Source organism: Biomphalaria glabrata, chromosome 10, assembly GCF_947242115.1.
Source record: "Biomphalaria glabrata chromosome 10, xgBioGlab47.1, whole genome shotgun sequence".
Lineage (NCBI taxonomy): Eukaryota > Metazoa > Mollusca > Gastropoda > Planorbidae > Biomphalaria > Biomphalaria glabrata.
The window spans coordinates 33143562-33164282 of NC_074720.1; the positions used below are offsets into that span (position 1 = coordinate 33143562).

At 36.5% G+C, this 20721-nt stretch overlaps 1 protein-coding gene across 1 annotated transcript; it reads right to left on the minus strand.

Annotated features, from left to right (window-relative positions):
* Positions 1–529: 529 nt before the first annotated feature.
* LOC106070612 (G8 domain-containing protein DDB_G0286311-like) lies at positions 530–15956 on the minus strand. The gene is made up of 11 exons (XM_056045212.1): positions 15750–15956; positions 15406–15485; positions 13303–13450; positions 11470–11575; positions 10622–10801; positions 5554–5917; positions 5020–5121; positions 4237–4390; positions 2535–2643; positions 1567–1746; positions 530–920 (listed from the first exon to the last, which is right to left on the minus strand). The coding sequence occupies exons 2-11, from the start codon at positions 15461–15463 to the stop codon at positions 699–701; spliced, it is 1623 nt and encodes a 540-aa protein (XP_055901187.1). The 5' UTR covers positions 15464–15485; positions 15750–15956; the 3' UTR covers positions 530–698.
* Positions 15957–20721: the final 4765 nt, after the last annotated feature.

Genomic DNA, 20721 nt, shown 5'->3' on the forward strand with positions numbered 1-20721 from the left:
TGACGAAAAGTCGTAAAGCATAGGGGAATTTACAATATCGTTAGAAACTTATGTAGCAAAATTCAAAATTATTAAGTAAATGGGAGGTATACCGTACTATGGGATGCTGCGCCCTTGAGTTTCTCATACATGTAACGAAAGAAAGGTCTCTAAATACCTTTGAATTTCATTTATTTTAAATTTAGAATATTTGTAAAAAACAAAACAAAAACGACAGACAGAGTGAGTTGATATAAGCTTTGTAAAAAACAAAAGCCATTATAAATAAGGGAAACAAATCATATATCTCAATGCTGTAAGGTTTATTTCCTTTCTTCAATTTCAAACGAAATTTGTTAATTACCGCTATTTAATTAATTAATGTTTTTGATTGATTCATGTTTTGTTATGAACAATGAATAGCTGTGCTAAGTTTCAACTAGATCCAAGGAAGAGCCGTGGGAGAAATAAAGTGCAAAAAATTTGTACCAGTCAAACAAATTTAGTGAGTAAATATAGGTTTTGCAGTTTTGAATTTGGCAAAACTGCTGACGGCACACACTATCAGCTCCAATCCATGCAACTAATGTTGTTAAGACACATACTAATATAAAGCAGCGTATTGTTGAAGACATTTCTTTTCTTTTGTAAATTAAAAAAAAAGGCCTATAAATATTTATTTTGCATATTCCCTCTATTTTGTACATATCAGGACATTGTTAGTATTCTTCCTCGCTGCTCGAGTCGTGCTTATGTCTCCCGCCGCCTGTTTTAGGTTTGCACGTGGTTGTAGCCCTTGGATTGACGCTTCCACTGCACATGGTATCTATAACTCTAATTAACTCCCTTGAGAGTCCAGTATAACTTTTGGGCCTGTCAGACAGCGTGATGTAGTTTGAATCAAGTCTGGATAATTCAGCCACGTCGAAAGGACTTGAGCCCTAAAATGTATATAAAAACAACAACAACATATTATAATACAACATGCATTTAATTGATTTAGGAAAAAAAAGCATAGGACAGAATCAGTTCGTGAAGTTCTTATCTATTAATCTTTTTTAATATACACAATACAGCAGTGATGATGAGCTTATAGAAGATCTTAATCCAAGCTGTGTTCACTGTAAGTAATAGCTTTTTGGTGTATCCGGTGTAAAGAAAATAGAAAGTGTTTATTAGCTGGACAGCAGCGTAGCTAGGGATTTGGGGGCCCGTGGGGGGGGGGGGGATTGACATTTTTAGGGGCCCTTGCATTTTTACAATCGAGATCATGGCATGATATAATTGTGTAATATTTTATGTAAAAACAAATTTTAGACACCCAATTAGGGATTACCCCTCAAGTGGGGGCCTGTGGGATTTTCAAATTTGGACTTCCCCCCTCACCCTAGTTACGCAGCTGGATTTGGGGATTATACAATGAATTATGTGCAGATGAATAACTAAACTCTTTCGCTTCCACTGCAAACTAAATTAAGTTACCTAGTTAGCTGTTAGTTACAATAATGTATGCTTATTCTTATTTCATCTTATTATTATAACCACGTATCGCAACAATGCACACACATAAATATAATACAATTTCACCTTCACAGAAATCACTTTCAAGTTCCACCCAAGGGATTTCACTCTATCCACTTCTGCCAAGGACTTGTTTCTCAGTAAGTCATTGTTAGAACCTTGCGCTGTTACTACAATCAGTAAGTTCTCCTTGTATTTGGCTTCAGTCACAACGCTTCTCAATCCACTGTACGTACGGGATTCAGCCTAGTGAATAGTAGAGAGAAAGTTATATTACCAGATGTAACCCTTTCAGACCTTGAGATCTCTAGGGCAGATGATGTAAAGCTCTGAGGGGCTTCCACAAGAGAGGGGCCTGCACAATAGGGGGGCCTCCACAAGAAAGGGTCTGCACAATGGGGTGGGGGGGGGGCTCCACAAGGGAGGGCCTCCACAAGAGAGCGACGTATCTACAATAGACATTTTTAAAAATATCCGAATTTCCAAGGGTCGGAAATCTAAACCGATTCATTGCTTACATTTTTTTTTTCTCATTTTTACCAACATAGATTTGAATCTTACGATTGACAACACTTTCGTGGTTAAGAAGTGTCAGCTTATGGCATGGTTGTAATATATAGATACAGCTCCAGTAGTGTGCCAACCTAGGGCCTTACTCTCTACAACATTTTAAAATAAAAAATATGATTAAATGTACAAGAACTCTATTTGTTTCTTCTAAAATATGGCATGCTTTTTATAAGTGGATTTTTATTAAAGCTTTCGAAAAAAATTATGCCCCGGGATCTCCACTAACATAAATCCGTTCCTGCTAATATAAATATATAAGAATTTAAGTAAAATAAATAAGTAAAATGACAAATATACCAATACCGAAATATATAATAATTCAAACATAAAAGCTGATGTGTTTAAAACATAAGTAGGTAAGTCAGGAAATAATGCTGTTACACATTATTGACTATACAATAGTGTCTCGATGTGCTTATAACAAACTGCTTAGTAAATAAAAGTGCAAAGTATCACAAACTCACGCTAGATAATGTCCTCAGTTTCCACAATTTGCTTCCTGCTTTGTCCGGAGAAGTCCAGTAAGGCAGTATTTGCACGGATTGAGAGCCGCTGTAACCAAAGGCTCCGATTCTAAGAGTAAAAGATAAATGTCTACATATTATTCCTTTGTTACTGATACTGCCCCTTATCTATAACATCTAGTTAACACCTATAACTAAAACGTCATAAGTACATCGTATTAAAAGATAACATATTAACGATGACACATCAAAGATGCATTAAAGACATATTAAAGATGTCCCTTATCTATAGGCATTCACATCTAGGTGAGAATAGCTTTTGAAGAATATTGTCTAGACTTATTTCAGAAAGCTTACATGTCCTTGAAGTATTTAATGCCTTGGGTACACATGGAAAGGACACGTAGTCAATGGTACTAAGAAAAGTGATTTTTTTGTATTTGGTCATTTTGTAATGTCCCATAATGCCGTGATGGAATACATTACAGGATCTACATATAAGCAACAACAGCCATAGCTTAGGACTCCCACTTTTTAGGGTGTAGCACCCAATATAAAGTTAAAGATATATTATTTACCTAACCCTCTAGGTACTCGAAAATGATATTTGCCTCTAATGTAATACGTGTGGCTAGCACAAAGACCAACCACCTTTACTTTTCCCATATAAGGTCAGGTAAACATTAGAGCTGAGTGGAGTCAGGAGCGCCCTAAAAATCTCCATACTCAAAATCTCAGTCTACTCCAAGATTCGAATTCAGGACTCCAGGTTTGGAAGAACACAGCGCTTATCTACTCAGCCACCGCGCCCCCATAAAGCGCTCCATATCTCAAAAAGAGATGTGTGGTTGAGTGAAATAAACGGATTGTCTACTTATCATGGGGACTCGGGTTCGAATCTAGGCTTAAGCTGAGTTGTGTTTGCAGTGCGCCTGAAGGTAGCGCGGAAAACTTCCTCAGATATCCTATTCCCACAAGTCCACCAAAGAGATTGGCCTAGAGTGCAGTGGGTATGCTTATAGCATTAAAGTTACCCTATCCATAATAAAATAATATAATAATAGCTTTTATATAGCGCTACCGTCTTCCTTATAGCATGCTCAGGGTGAGGGTGTATCTGAGAGAAGGTTTTCCGTGCTGTCTTTAGGCGCTCAGGAAACACAACTCTACTCGAGCCCCCTTCATAGGTAGCCAAGACAATCCAGTTCAAGCGTACTTAGCCTCTCGACAACGCTTCCCACATAAGTAATTAGAAACAAAAAGTTTGAAATCGTATATGATAATGATGCTATTTTTATTCAGTAATGTAGGGCTAACAGGTTGTGCAAGCATAAATTGCAAATATTGCTAAAATTCAAGCTCGATTAAACTCTTTCTTTCCTAACTGATTGTTGATTTGACCCAATTAAATTATATTAATATTTGGTTTTATAAAGTTGATTTGTGTTTTATAAAAAGAGCATGCATCATTCTATAATTATATACCTACAAAAAAGTTATTGAAATTTTAATCCTAACAGGGTAGTGAAACACTAATGAGAAAATTAATAATTCCATCAGAATGTGAAATATAATTACGGAGAGAAAGAGTTAAAATTACGAAAATTTTTGGTTATGGAAAGAGAAAGATGAAATTTCGACAAAAACAGCAGAGCCTCGCTAGTATGCAATAAAAAAATACAAAGTATCGTTTACATTCTACCTGACTTGTACTCTATAGTAAAAAGTCAAATAGTTGAAGAATAATTTCAGTTGATTCTCTAGAATGTCGAACTTAGCTCCCCTGAAACCGCTCGAGGCTGCATCCTGGGCGGTCTTGGACAGGTCTAACAGGAACAACAACTGTGCATGACATCCTACACATTAAAATATGTTATTATTTCCCTTTGCATCGAACATAATAAAACATTTAAATGTGTAAATGTTTTTTTTTCTCTTTAAATGTCTTATTACATATGAAATATTAAAGATTTCATTTTAAAGATATATTGTAGATGTATTCAATAAGTTGAGCATTACAATAGTAATATTAAAGATGTTGATAAAGATAAATCTTTATATGCATTAGAGATGTGGTATTTGAATATAGTATTATTGATGTTTTAAATAGGATATAATATATCCGTGACGTGGCAATAAGATAGTGGTCTAAACTGCCCACATCCTCTGACGTTGCAGGTCAGTGTTAAGGCCCTCTATTACAATTGGCTTCGATTGGTCACACCCTAAGAAAAGATGCCAACAAAAAAGCTAGACAGGACTTAGATTGGGACATCCAGGGAACGCAGTGAAAGACCAAAATAAGCGACGCAGTGTACTAGATGAAGTCGAGAGGACAGGAAAGAGCTGGGAAGTCATTAAAAAACTAGCAAGAGACCGTGGAGAATGGTGTTTTTACTAAGGCTCTATGTTCCACGAGGAACGCAAAGGACAGGATGATGATTACAAAGAAGGTACTCATGAAAATATTAAACAAAATACTTACTAGATGTTGTTTGTTTAACAGTAGTGGTTGGTGGAATAGTTGTTGGAACTTTTGAAGTGCCCGTTGTGTTATTGCTCCAAACCAATGTGGATTCATTTCCAACTGATTGGGATAAAGAGCAACATGTTAAAAGTATTGCTCCAAAAATTTTTTAAAGTTCGCTTTTTCAGACCTTGCTATCTATATGACAGATGATATTAAGGCCATCTGTTTCTTTGGCCAACGCTTAAATAGCAGGTTGTCATATTTTCATTTTCATTAAAAATTTAAATTAGAATTGTAGCCTTGGCAATACGTAATAAACAGGCTAGAATTTATCTTAGTGAGAAAGTTGTTTTGGTGATAAGTGTGGTACAAACGTTAGAGGGTAAGCTCGTAAACAGATTGTTAGATTTTTGGTAAAACATGTATGAAAATCTATTAGAAGTTTGAGCTCTAACAAGATTTCTTAAACAGTTAGATAATAGCATTTATTTCTATTGGGTATGTTTCTCTTTTTTACATTGAGGCAAGTTAGAGCTACTATATATTTACCTGAAGGTGCTGAGGATGCATTAGTCTGCGGCGGTGGGGTTGGAGGTGTAGTAGTCGGTGGCAGTGTAGTTGGAGGTGTAGTAGTCGGTGGTAGTGTCGTTGGAGGTGTAGTAGTCGGTGGCAGTGTAGTTGGAGGTGTAGTAGTCGGTGGCAGTGTCGTTGGAGGTGTAGTAGTCGGTGGTAGTGTGGTTGGAGTAGTAGTAGTCGGTGGTAGTGTTGTCGATGGCTTAGGTTGGGTGCATAGTTCTTGGATAAACTTTATCAACACCGCTGAAAGACCGTTGAAGTTTTTAGGCTGTCCAGTTATATTGACGTAATTGGGGTCAATTGCAGAAAGTTCATCTGTGTCCAGTTGAAAAATGCTCTAAAATGAATCAAACAAGTTGGACTATGTCATTAAAGAAGCCAAATATAAAAAAAAAAAAACTTAAAAAAAACTTCTCTAAGAGAAAGAACTCCGTGATTATAAAATATGATCTAGATAATGTAGAAGTTATTTCCCTTATTCGTTATCAAACAAAATAATTAATTAATTTAATCAATAATTGCTTTTTTTTTTTAATTATTCATTTTTTTTTGTTAGGGACATGTCACATGTCACAGCTTCATTATGGCAGTGACAGGTGGTCACTTAAAACCGTGTCAAGATGGCGCACGGGAAACTTCTGCTTTTATACAGAGGAAGTGAAAGATCAGTTACTAGCTGAGCTCAGTTGGGAGTGGACGCGTCCACCAGAGACTTTTCGGTGATTAACTCAAATTATTCTAATTGTTATTTTCGGAGATTAGTAGAGAGATGACGTAGACAAGGTATTGTATTTTGAGACTTAATTTATTTTAGTGATTGTGTCCATACATGGACATATATTCTGTGATAACTATTTGTATGGCCAGCGGCATATGGCTGAAGAGTAATATTATACTTGATTCCTTTAAGTTCATTAAACTACACGTCAGCTCCTGTCGGAGTTTGTTGGTGTGTCGTAACGACATTATAGACAGGGGAGAAGCTAGGAATTTGCCATCATTTGTGGGTACAGAGGGTTTGACATTTTTTGGGGGCCCCTGCGTTATCATTTTAAATGTTTAACGTAAAAAAAACACTAATTTGGGGGCCTTCCTCAAGTGGGGCCCCGGGGTGGGGTTCTATTTCTCCCCCCTCTTCCCCTCCCCCACCCTAGCTACGCCACTGATTATACATGTCAGTTAATTTTAGTTCAGGCTCCACTCCACTTTTTACCAGATAGACAGAGTGATTTGTAAAAATATAGTCGTAAACGTATTAGGGTTAAAACTTGAAAAATATTTAAAATACTTTGCTAAAAAGACTATACCTCATTCATACAACGTATAGAGCGATTGGTCTTCTCTTCACAACTATTGAATGCTAGACTTAAAAACAATTTAACTTTTATACCCGCCCCTCCCCCTTTTCCCACGAGAAAATATCCTGGTTTAGCAAATGTATAGATCTACAGAGCTAGAGGCCTATAATATTTCCAATGATAGGCCATTGGATCTAGACTTAGAAGACGATGCGCACAATTTTCCTAAACATTAATTTGCTTAACTCTTAATCAACACTTTTTTAGCGGCCCCCGAAAGGGGAAAAGACGCTATTAGTTTTGTGCGAAATGTCTGTCCGTCTGTCCGTCCGTCCCGTTTAGATCTCGTAAACTAGAAGAGATATTGAAAATCCGACTTCACAATATTTTAGACCATTCAAAGTTCTGATGCAACGGCTACTTTTTTTTTCCTGAAAGCGAAAATTCTAATTTTTAAAAATCGATTATGCAAGCAGTTTTTTATAAGAAAAAGCTAATTAGTATGCATTATATGTTACACCTAATTTAAGACGAATAGTAATCTTATAAACATCATTTTCGTGAACATTTCCTATATAGCGGAATTTTTTTTTTTTTTTTTTTTTTTTTTTTGAGAATTCGAAAATGAGATTGATCCTTTTCAAAGAAATTAACATTTAGTTCGAACCGAGGGTCCCGGGTTCGAATCCTGGTGAAGACTGGGATTTTCAACTTCTGAGTCTATCCAGCTCTAATGGGTACCTGACATTAGTTGGGGAAAAGCAAAGGCGGTTGGTCGTTGTGCTGGCTACATGACACCCTCGTTAACCGTAGGCCACAACGACAGATGAACTTTACATCATCTGCCCTATAGACCACAAACTAGTTAGGCCAGGTTCACATCTAACTTTACATTCACTTTCACATTTCCTTTGATCTGCGGGACGGTTGGGGCACTACACAAGATCTGTTAACCTTCTTTCTCCATTCTTATCTCTCATTTGTCTTTGATATAATTTCATTCGGATGTTCTTTCTGAAAATATTGAAGCCTGCCTGGGTGGACCACTGGTCGTGCGGTTTGCGCGCTGGACTGTCGTTTGTATTTATCGACGATCGAAGGTTCAAACCCTGCCTGCTCCCATCCCCCGTCGTCCTGCGGGAGGTTTGGACTAGGAAGTAAACTATCTTCAACTCTGAAGGATTATCCGAATTATGTAAAACATTTTACTTCGGGGGCCGATTTTGAGTTTGTGTTTCCACACAAACTGTCTTTTGTAACCTTGTCTTAATCTTGAAATGAAGAAGCGCTTTAAGATAAACTCTTGATAATTTGACATGAAATCTTTTTTATGTCGTGAAACATTATAATGACTTCCCCTAACATTTATTTTAGTATTATCCAGGCAATAGATATTGACCCTGACCACTAACTTTCGGCCCTTGAATTTGAGATGTCGCACCTCTGAAAAAATTTGCCACAATTTGTTTTAATCACATATATAACTTGATGGATAGATAGATAGATAGAGACAAAGAGACAGACAGAGCACAGATTAAATAGCTTCCACTTACGCTGCCTGCACGGCATACTGTGCATCTCCTGGAGGGATCGTGTCACCAACCATGAAGTTTTGACACGGGCCAACATACACAGCATCTATGCTCTCCTTCAACAGAGAAGACTACGCTGGCTCGGTCATGTCACTCCCATGCCAGATGGAAGAATCCCTAAAGACATCCTGTACGCTGAGCTAGCAGAGGGAGCCAGACCCAAGGGCCACCCAAGACTAACTTACAGAGATGTCTGCAAGCAAGACATGAGAGCCATGGCATCGACCAAAGTATGTGGGAGGAGATAGCCCAAGACCGGACAGCATGGAGACAGAGTGTACGTGCTGGTACGAACTTTGCTGAATGCAAAAGAAATGAAGCTGCATCGGTCAAGAGAAAGAAAAAGAAAGCTGCCCTGTCAGTGAGCCCTAGGACAGATGAACTGTGGCAAACTCTGCCGATCCAGAATTGGCTTGATCAGCCACTCCAGATTCTGCCCCATCTCAAGATGTAACCAAAGCCAGTGACTCATCTGGGCGCATTCATTGTCTTACGAGACAGAAGGAGCCATATATATATATATATATATATATATATATATATACACATATATATGTGAGCTGGCGATCCTAGACTTAATTTTTATCTATTTTTATCTGTATTTTAAGTTTTGTAAACTATCTAGGCTAGTGCTGAGTGCGTGCATGTCTCCCGCCAGCTCTTTTACTTTAGAAGTTAGTTTGTACGAGTCATGACCTGGCTCTATAAATAGAAAGGGTGCGGTCAGTTCTTTCTTTTTTCCGGTGTTGACCGTTGGTCAGCGTGACCATGTAGAAGTAATAGTTATTTAATTGTTGTGCTTATATTCAGCTGGGACCGCCTGTAAGTTGAGAAATTGTTTTATTTTTACTTGATATATTTTAATTAGGATTGATTGTTGTTAGATTGCTGTTAGATTGTTTAGATGTAAACGGATTAGTGCCGTGCATCTCAGACTAATTAATTAGTTAGCCACTGTCTATGATGGAACCGGAAGGTCCATTAAGCTGGATAGCGTCACCACTCTCCCCCCCCCCCAGCTATCCCTAATGATCCCCTTATTGTTTTTCTATACTATGTCTATTTGTAAATATTTTATTATCTTATGTTTCTTATGTATTTTTATTAATATTTTATTGTTAGGATAACCGCTCTATTAAGTTGGCAATTTGTCCTACTTTTTAAATGTAAAAGATGGCTGCGCCCTAAGCATCGCTGTCATGGCGGCCTTTGTAGAGCCAAATCTAGCTTATATTTATGGTAGTCTAGCCTGACCTGTGTTGGTTGTGGCTTAGAAACTCATGTATTGCTTTTATTAGCTACATGTAGGTAATTGAAATTACCTCATGCTTGTATTGGGAGTATGCGCTAGACTAGGTCTAGACCAGTCTAATTCAAGTAGTTCATTATTATTTTATTTTTCTTATCTGAATATTGTTTATATTTGTAATTGCAGGCTATAATTCCTGTCGTTACATCTACTGTAACTGCTGTTAGTCTACTGCCTGTTTGCCGCAGTTATAGCTGCCATTATTTACTGCCTACCTGTCATTATTAGTTCTGCTGTACTGTTGTGTTTAGTGTTGGTATTTTTAGGTGTAATTTAGTGAAGATAGTTAGACATTTGGTTAGTTTGTTAGTGTTTGTAGTGGTGTAGATTTAGAGGGTTTTAGTTAGTTGCTGAGTTCAGTTGTAGTGTTAGTGTATATGTTATATTTTATTATTGATTTATTTGTGTATGTAAATAAAGTTTCTTTTTGTTTTATTTATCCTAAAGTAAAAGTTTCGTTATTGCTTTCTTTTAGTTAGTTTAATCTAATTGTGCTGTCTGGTTGCTTAGGCGACTCTAGCCCCTTGGTCGCAGACCGAGGTGCACAGATTGGGCCCACCCAGTAGCGCAAACATCTGCCTACCGTATACAATTTAATGTTGAGCAGCAGTAAGAATAGGTCCTCCCACTCGCGCCTGCCTGACCTGCTCACATATATATATAGATATAGATAGATAGATAGATAGATAGATGCAGAGCGTTAAAGTTTTTAGTGTTTGTCTTAAAAAAAGGTTTAAAAGTTACGGATCATCCCATAAGATTTCTCTTTAAGGTGCTTGTTCTGTCAGCGTATCCGAAGGTTACTCTAACTTAAAACAGAACTAGGGATAGAATGGAAATACCTGCACAGCGAACACTTTAATTTTCCAGCCCAGGCCTCGAACTCTTGCAGCTTCTGCTAAGGTTTGAGCTCTTCCAGACTCAGAATTAGAACCTTGTGATATTATAAGCAGCACATAGCTGTTGTTTGACCTTGCTGTCATGTTCATTGCTTGCAGTCCAACGTAAGTCAAGGACTCAAGCTGAAGATAAGAAATCAAGAAAACTCAATACTATTGTAGCAGAAAGTTTAGAATAGCAAAGAATGCACCAAAATCGATACATTTGTATAAAATCTAAATACTAAACAATGCAACAATCATAAAATCAAATATAAATATCAATGTTTAGTATATATTTTTTTAGTGGTGTATTAATGAGCCTGTAGGTCCGGGTTAATTAACATCTTAGTGTCTGTTACGTGCGCAGCATAGTGTGAATGTGAAATGGTGCCGATGCGTGTTGAAAGAGGGATAAAAAAAAAGTTTGAAAAGTGGAGTACTGTGAACGAGGAGATCATTTACTTTATTATTCTTTGAACCAGGATTGAAGTTCTCATAATCTACTACTTGTAGTTCAGTTTTAGGTGCATGATAAACAACAAGCTTCAAACTCAGTAATCCCCAAGTTAGGAAGCCAAGCGCTTAACCACTCAGCCACCTCAACCACTAATATATAGATGCAGAAAAAATGAGCATCCGCTGGTGTAAAAGTGTGAGAAATCGGGATGGCCGAGTATACGGGCCATATGTGACAAAAAAGAGCGGAAAGCTTATCATAGTATCATTTTTGCATTGAGTATTGGTAGTTGATCTCACGCATATCGGTTGTATCTGATATTCACATAAATATGTTTTCTGCCCTAACTTACGTATTTCAACCCATACACATTGTTATAATAACTGTTAGCACCGTCTGCACTGGTCCAGTAAGGGATAAATAGTGATGACGTGTTGCTATAACTGTAGGCTCCAATGCTGAAAATCAAATAGTACGTATCCATTAATATTCATACATTTTAATATTAAATGATTTAGAAACAACAAATACATTTAGAATAATTTTTAGGTTAGGTATCATAATAAGACATTGGTAAATCCAAAAGAGGGTGGCGAACCCACAAGGAAATAAAGGCCCATTTAGAACCGGCCCACTGGGCCCCAATGCCCATATAGCCAATCCGCCCTTTTACGATCCCCTCTCTATTTTCAATATGAGTCAAAAATGTAACCCCATCCTATAAAGGTCGTGCAAGGAACCCTGGAAATAGCGAGCATCGGCCTGGAAAAGAGGAGTGTCGGCCTGGTAAATCAATGTGGTAGTTTAGGATAATCTACAAATAATCTACAAATAATCTACCAATAATCTACCTAATCTTAACAACTATTATTTTAAATTTTTGAGCTAATCTAATTAATTAGTATAGTGTTCTCTAGATATGTTGAATATAGAAGTGTACACAACATTGAAATGTCAACCTAATATTCCTATAATGTACCTCCTCTTACTTGAAGGGGCCTCAACGGGACATATCCCAATGTGAGCAGCAGTTTGCTGACCGGGTCGGTCCCTAACAAATTTTCTATCAAAAGCACTAACAAGAAGGCAGTGGCGTAGCTAGGGTGGAGGGAGGAGAGTGTTTTTACATTAAAAATTAAATATTACGCAAAATGCAGGGGCTCCCAAAAATGTCAAGCCCCCGGGACCCCAAACGATGTCAAATTCCTAGCTACGCCCCTGCATTCAGGTACACCATGGGGCTAGTAGTTCTTCACCTTTTGTCCTCTCGATTTGTTTCAACTAGGGATTTCGAGGCTGAGGTCAGGTAATTCTCTATACTTCCTTATCAAATCATAGAGCAAGACTCCGTTTCGCGCACGTTATACAAATCAAATTTTCCCAGAGGCGCTGACCCGGCGTTGTAGTGACGTCACCTGCTGACCACAACAGGCCTGCTTTAACAGGTCTAGCTAAACACGGAGATAATCTTACAAGGATCACGCCTCACACCTACATTATGCGTGCTTCAATATTCACTCACATTTCAGTATCTTTCTGTTCAACATCCCATTTTTAGAGGCTCCCGATAGGGGAAAAGCCGCTGTTACTTTTGTGTAGTCTGTCTGTCCGTCTGTTTGTTTTTCGCTATCGGTTTCTTGTGTCTCTTTTCACAAAAGAGACACAAGACACCGATAGCAAAGACAACAGTTACAAACACTCATTTGTTCCCCTGGCAATCAAATAATTAAATAGAAACAATCTGATATAAACTTTTCACATGTAAAATATGAGTGGGTCTGGAGTGAATGTACATTTTGGTTATGATAGTTATAATGTTTAGTTTGGTGTAATGCTCAAATTGTAAGACAAATTTCCTTATGGACAATAAAGATTATTATTGTTATTATTATTATTATTATATTACATATAATTTTCTTGCAAAACTCACAGAATTCTAAAAATCCGGGTTTCTTTTCTTTTTTTTATAAAAAGCAAATTAAAGCAAAATTATTGTTAGAATTCACTCTTCTAATTTATAATACATTTAATATTCCTGCTAAAGCGTCTCAAACTGCTCATTCTTAACTGCTTTTTTTCTTGTTTAAATATATCTTTTGGTTTAGGTAAACAAAACTCCCCAGTCCTTTTCGTAACCAAGATTTTAACCCGAGATCATTAAACTGACTGCCAAAGTGTACTGTACCTGACATTGCTGTTGTCATAATTAATGAAACTGTTGAAGATAAAGCGAAACTGACTTTCTATTAGGTCGAGGTTAAAACTCTGAGTGGCTCCACGGCGACCATTTTCTGAGAGATCAATAAGGAACGATAACTCCATTGGGGGACATACTGAAAGAAACAAGCAAAATAAAAAAATACTTTAAAAATAAACAACAAAGTTTATATTAAGTGTATCGATTAGTTTGGATCAGTCATGTCATTAAATGCGCAATAAGCATCGGACGACAATCTATAAAGGGGACTAATGCAGCTTATACCTATATTTCAGTTAAGTAGTATTTCTTTCCCTTGTTTGAGATACTAAACAAAAGAATTTATCACGAATAGTTAATTTACTAATTGATATATTTTTTTTACTGATTCTTTTGTTGTCAGGTAAAAAAATTATTATTCTAAATTTCAGCTTAGGAGGCGCGGTAGGTGAGCGGTAAAGCGCTTGATTTCCGAACCGGGGTCCCGTGTTCGAATCCTGGTGAAGACTGGGATTGTAAGTCTCGGTATCGTTGGGTGTCTCTGAGTCCACCCAGCTCTAATGGGTACCTGACATTAGTTGGGGAAAGTAATGCCGTTGGTAGTTGTGCTGTCAACATGACACCCTCATTAACCGTGAGCCACAGAAACAGATCACCTTTACATCATTTGCTCTATAGATCGCAAGGTCTAAAAGGGGATCTTTATTTTTTTTTACTTTAAATTTCAGCTTGATCCGCGATTAGGTGTCGGAGAAATAACGTGTACTAACTTTGGGTCAGACAGACAGAGTGTTTTAATAAAAGGTGATTTATATTGCTATTGTAAACATTCGCCATGTTCAAAGTAGACTTGTCTTACAGAACTATTTTAATAAATCTATCTCTTTCCACAGTATACGTTTTTAAAGAAGATGAAGATTGCAATAAAAACGATTTTTCAATACGCAGCCTGCATGCTTAACATATGACCAGTTCGCCTTATAAGGAGTAAGGAATCCTTTTCATAAAACACACAACTCACATATACGGATAGTGAAGTTCATCTGTTTCTATGGCCGACGGTTATCGAGGGTGTCATAAGGCCAGCACAACGATCAACTTTTCCCCCAACTAATGCCAGGTACCCATTAGAGCTGGGTGGACTTGGAGGCTCCTAAATATCTCGAAATTTAAAACCCCAGTCTTTTCCTAGGTTCGAACCCAAGAACCTTCTTTTCGGAGGCCTAGCACCCAGTTGATCTACTGTAAACACCATGTTTCAGATGAAAATACTGTTTAGCTTATCAAGATGTTCCTAAAGAAGGAAAAATAGTATCTTTATACTACAATCAGATAAACATTTTCAGATAAAGGGACATCATCTTATAAATCTACACAGATTTGATCCCTTTTTCCATTAATTAAACATAGATATTTTTTCTATGCTAGAGACAATTTAAAAAAAAATGAATTAACATATTTCTATGTCTAGAAATTCTCAACAAACTTAGTCTATAAACCTTTTTATAGGTTTGTTTGGCATCTTTTTTTTTCATTCTAATATTTGGGATAACTATAATTATAAGACCTTATTTTAAAGGGAATCAGAAATTTGGAAGATTCTACATTCTTTGCGTCCCACGAGGGAAGAAATTATTTTTCTAAATAGTGCTGTTTGTCTGTTCATTTAAAAACCAAAATACGATTTTAACTTTGGTTGTACCCTGCTTAAAGTAGCCACAATGACTACTTTTCGCGTTCTGAAAGTAGGCCATTTTTATTTAATAAATAATAGTTACAAACTGAATGTACACACGTGATCGCCATTTTTAAAACAGTAATTTTTTTTATTACTATGTACTACTATACCAATTGTGGTGCAGGCAATGCAGGATGCATACAGCTAAACGTACTCCATGACAAACGACAGGCAGTCTCTGGAAAGCGCAGGCCTACCTCCTTGTGTACTACAAAACCTATTGGCTAAAAGCTTCCTAAATTAGTTGTGAAAATAAAATTTGATGACTAGCTTCAACAGTTTGTAATTAAATCTTTACACTATAAAGAGATTTAATTATAAAATTTTAGTTACATGTTTACACCAAAACTTACTTTGAGAACTTCCTAAAATGAAGAAACTTGCCAAAGTGAGTAATTGAAAGCACTTCATTTCTCCTTGACAATGCTGACAACTGTCAAAGATGTGTATTTATTAATATATTGTGTTGTATATTGTTTACATTCAGCTACATTCAAAGTTTTGAATTTCATAATAAGGACAAAAAACTATGTAAGAAATCTTAAAAAAAAATAATATTTTTTTATTATTATTATTTTATCAAAAAAAATTTAAGAACATTTAATTTACAGACTTTTTATTTTACGCACACACAGATTTATAGAATAGTAATAAATCTAAAATATTGAAATGACTATAAAAACATTGTTTTCATTACCAGAATCTCTAGCCTGTAGTAGATAAGATCAGAATGGCATAAAACACTCTTTAGAATCCTGTTACATTACAAGTTGTAGGCTATAGGCTTGCATTGAGAAAACTTCTTGGGAGCTCTTTTGTGCTTTTTAAATTTTAATATCAATGGAGAAAAAAGAAAAAAAAACGTGAAGCATGTTGTCAAAACAAACCAACCGCGAAGTAAATTTGACAACAAAGATACACATGTATACACATATACGTATCAACACATATACACCAAATTCCACTTCATACTCTTTAATGGCTGTTTTTTTTATCTTCTATCCTCCCACGTAACCCGGTTATAGTGTATAATTACGAGATTGAGCCAATCGCCTGAATCTTATTCTAGAATTCGTTATATTCAGTGGGTGTCAAAATACGTCCCGGCATGGGATGAAAAGAGTCTGTTCATTTATTTTGGACATCAACTGTTAATGCTATCACAAGTGCTTAACCAGTCCCGCCTCCCATCCATAATTATGCTTTTTTTCTTCTTCTGCCCCACAAAATGTTGAACCCGTTCTAATATGAAATCTCTCTGTTCAATAGTATAAGGACCCTGTAACTGAGTGTTTCTCAAAACTTTTACTTATGACGGCCCCTCTAGATGAATAAATTTCCATTTTTCGTCTTCCCCCTCTCTTAGCCAGCTAAGGGCTTTGAGGGGGAATGCAGCTCTCCAAGTGAGGTTCTGGTCGGAGCTCAAGTGTCAAGCATTTTTTTTGCTGTCTTAACTCCAGAAACTCATTTTCCTGGCTTCTATAATCTAAGTAGGTTGTAATTTTTCTTTATGTAAGGAAAGGGCTGTTCAAATTAAGGAAGGGGTTGCACATGCCGATACTGAAATATGATCTTTAGGGCGTCTCTGAGTCTACTTACATCTAATGGGTAGCTAATATTTGTTGGAGATGAAAAGCGGTTAGTCGTTGTGCTGGCCACAAGACACCCTTGTTATAACCGTATGCCATAGAATTTACCTTTACAACATCTGCCTCATAGATATCTATGTCGGAAAGAGTAACTTTAAGAACTCTCTACTTAAGCATGTACATAATTAATGGAATTATGCAAATGAAGGTTATCCTAGAGTTTAGCAAGAAAACTTGCAGTAGAATCGGTTTTAATCACGAAAATTTAGTCAAGTTTAGATATTGGATTTTAAAAAGCTGAGAAATGCATACATATTATTAAAGATTTATTAAATACTTCGCCAAATGGCAGCACAGAAACCTTCTACCAGATACTCCCCCAGGTTCCACAAAAGCGACTGGGCCATTTCGTCCTGGCCATGCTATGGAACAATGAAAAGGAATAAGTTAGTAAGGTAACATTTTCTATAGAACAATGAAAAGGAATAAGTAAGGTAACATTTTGTTTACATATATCCTCTTGTCCTTCGACTTTACCATAACTGAGCTTCTAGAAAATTCACTTGTGAACAAAACTGTATTTTAAACTACTCAGTGGTTTATTGCTTCCTACTGGTATTAGAAAAAGACATAATGAAAACATTCCTTTATATTTCAATTTATTATATAGTACTTTATACCCAATGACATTAAATAATTATCACTCAAAGCAATATTTTATATTTATCTTCACACAAACACACACACAAACACGCACATACACATATACAAAGTGCATACGTACTACTACAAAACACGTTTTTACTCTATGTGAAGAAGAATTCAACCCAGTTTTTAAACAACGGCAACTGCTTTGCTAAACACAAATTTCTTAGTACTTTCTAGCTAGCTCCAACACCCACGTCCAAATGTATTGAATATAATTTTCTTCACATCGGGTATTCAAAACACTGAGTCTATGCTCCAGTTTATGCTCCAGTAATTGAGCGTATATAGAACTGACTTCAATAGTCGACTGCTCTGCTTAAAAAGTCTGTCTTAATTTTAGGTCTGTGACTGAAATCAGACACGCACAAAGCCTGGTTCCAGTTCAGCTGTCCTGACATCTTGTCGAACTGCTTTTCAGTTCAGGTTCGTGGCTTTATTTCTGGAGTAATTTGATGGTGTCAAAGGTCACCCTCCATCCCGTATTATTTCGTTTGATTCAATAATAGTTTTAAGATTTTCAAAACTAAAGATAATAAACTTTACTTAGTTGATTTTGCGTGATTAGATAGACCTTGGATTAAAATAATACAAAAACAAACAAACAAACAAACAACTGTTTCTTAAGTCCATATTTTAGAGCTGTTTACGTGGATACAATGACCCAACTGCGACCTACATTTTCTATTTTTGTCACACTACTATCAGATGAAGTCTCTTTTTCTGGGCAATTAAAAAAAAAGTTTGTTATATACTTTTATTCAACATTTCTCTGGTATTTCGCTCGTCTTTCCATCAGTCCAGTCTCGTATGGTTTAAAAAACAAAATGTAAAAATTTGAATGTAGCAGTAATGGGTTTCGAGCCAGCAGCATTTATAATTTAACAAATTTAACCATCGCAATGATCACATTGCCACACTTGAATTATGATTAACTATGAAATTAAAAGAAAGATATTTGTATGATTAACAAAAAAATAATGATTGGACATATATAGCTTTTCCTTCGAGGTCTAAGATGAGCACATTTCTCATTTTCTATGGACTCGAAGATGACTGTAAAGTCCAATCCTCGCTTTTAAAAGCCGGCCGCATACGTGGCATGGGGGGGGGGGGGGTGTTTGGTCAGTAGAAGATAGGCCTGCTTCTTCTCTCAGCTTTTTGTTGGTTTGGCGCTCTTTCACCCTGGCCACTCTTATTCCTTCAAATCTTGAGACTCCGAGACTCACAGCTTCGAGCGAGAGCTATTGCTTCCCAGCCGTGAATGTCGATATCCCATTCCTTGAAGGAGCTCTTGAGAGTGTCTTTGTAGCGCTTGTATTGGCCTACCTGGGAGCGCTTTCTAGCACACAGTTCCCCGTACAGTTGAGACCTTTTTATTGTCGCATTGATACTGTACATGTTTGACAGCTTTATGTTTTCTGTGTCTGATATTATGGATACTCCTTAGACAGCGTAGGTGGAAAGAGTTAAGCTTTTTTGGTGTGGCGGGAATATAGGGTCCATGACTCTGATGCATATAGTAGTGACGAGAGAACTACAGCACTGTAGACTTTCAGTTTTGTGGATATGCTGAGTCCTCTCCGTTGCAACTTGTTCTAGTAGTCTGCAAAAAGCACCACTGGCACGAGCAACTCGGAAGTCAACCTCATCCTCTAGGTTGGGTTTTGCTGTTATGGTGCTTCCCAGATAGACAAACTTTTTGACGTTTAATTTCTAGCCATCTATGAGAATGTTTGGTTCTGTGACAGATTTATTTGGAGGAGGTTAGTGCAGCATTTCTGTCTTTTTTACATTTATGGTAAGGCTAAACTTTTTGCAGGCATTAGCGAAGAGGGACAGGCTCTTTTGAAGGTCTTCGTTTGCGGCATTTAGGGCAAAAGTGATGTTATAATACTCCATTCCTAATCCCTAAAACCAATTATATATTATATGTGAAATACGTAATAAGATATCTTAGAAAGAAAAAATATATCATTACGTTACATAAATAAAATTAAAGTGGGAATGACAAGCTTTAAAAAAAACTATTTGGAATAGCAACTAAGTTCTTTTTGTCTCTCTTATTCGTTACATTTCAATTAAAAGAAAGAAATTTAAAAAAATATATTTTCGTAATGTTAAGAACTTTTTACTTTCCTTCCTTCTCTCCCTTGTCCAGACTAGTTTGTTTAAAAAAAAAATATGTCAGCAGTAGGATTCGAACCCACTCATAACAGAGACTGGTACATTGAACGGTTGGGCACGCTTCCAAAAAATAACATTAAAAATAGGTATTTCTTGTTGGCCGACCTCCCCTCACTTGCAACACACACATATTGAACTCAAAACCTGGACGTTGGCTTTGGACGTTGTTGCCCACACGTCAGTCTCCACACTCAATAAAGCCTTTGGTTTTAATGTGTGACTTGTAAAGTTCTCGTCTCGTCCGGAGATATTAATATTCAGCTAGTATCGGGCTGTCTACGTGAAGATAATTAGCAGCTTTTATAAGAGATGAACGACAGTGTTTTTCAAATCTGTGGTCTAAACGTGAATAAATGTTTGGAGAGAAGGGGGGGGGGTACAAAAACACGTATGACATAATATTTATGCAATAATTTGTTCTGTGTGTGAGCGCAAAACATTCATCAGGCAACTCATCAAACTGGGAACGTCCGGATAATTTTACATATCGCCAAAAATTATCTTTCGTAAAGCCCTCCTACCCCACCCTTCTTGTAACAAATGCTAATAAGAAAATTCTAATTTTACAAAAGAAAAGAAGCTTTTTCTCTTGACTGATGTCTTCAACCAGTCTTGAACGTTGTGCAGTGGTGCTTAACCTAAACATGGTCGATGGAGCAGAGTTATTGTAAATAGTTGATGCATATTGTTGGGAAAAGAATTATTAGCTGCTTGGTCACACTAAAAAAAACAACTCTTGTTTGACCGTTATAATGTTTCAAAGCATAAACAAAATAATTTAAATTTGGCTCAAGGACTAGAGAATCTTAATCTTGAGCTCATAGACAATTGGATTCTGCAAGGCTAAAAGTGCACACAAAATTATCATGTGTTTTTTTTTAAAACATAACTTAACAAAGCTTTCTTTTTTCGTACACCGGATTCAATCTTTTTTGGCCTACCGCCGCCTTTTTGTAATTTTCTTTTAAAAAATCCTTAGCGCCCCCCCCTCCTTTTTAGAAAAACATTTATAAAAAAGCGTGAGAAAGCAAATTTGAACAAAATGCCATTTATTGAATAATTTCAGAATAGATTTTGTTCTCTTTGAAAACAGTAAACATTTTTTTTGTAAATGTAGGTAGTAGGACAGAAATTATTTAATTAAGTAATAAAATTTCAAATACAATTTTGCTTGTTTTTTTTTTTTTT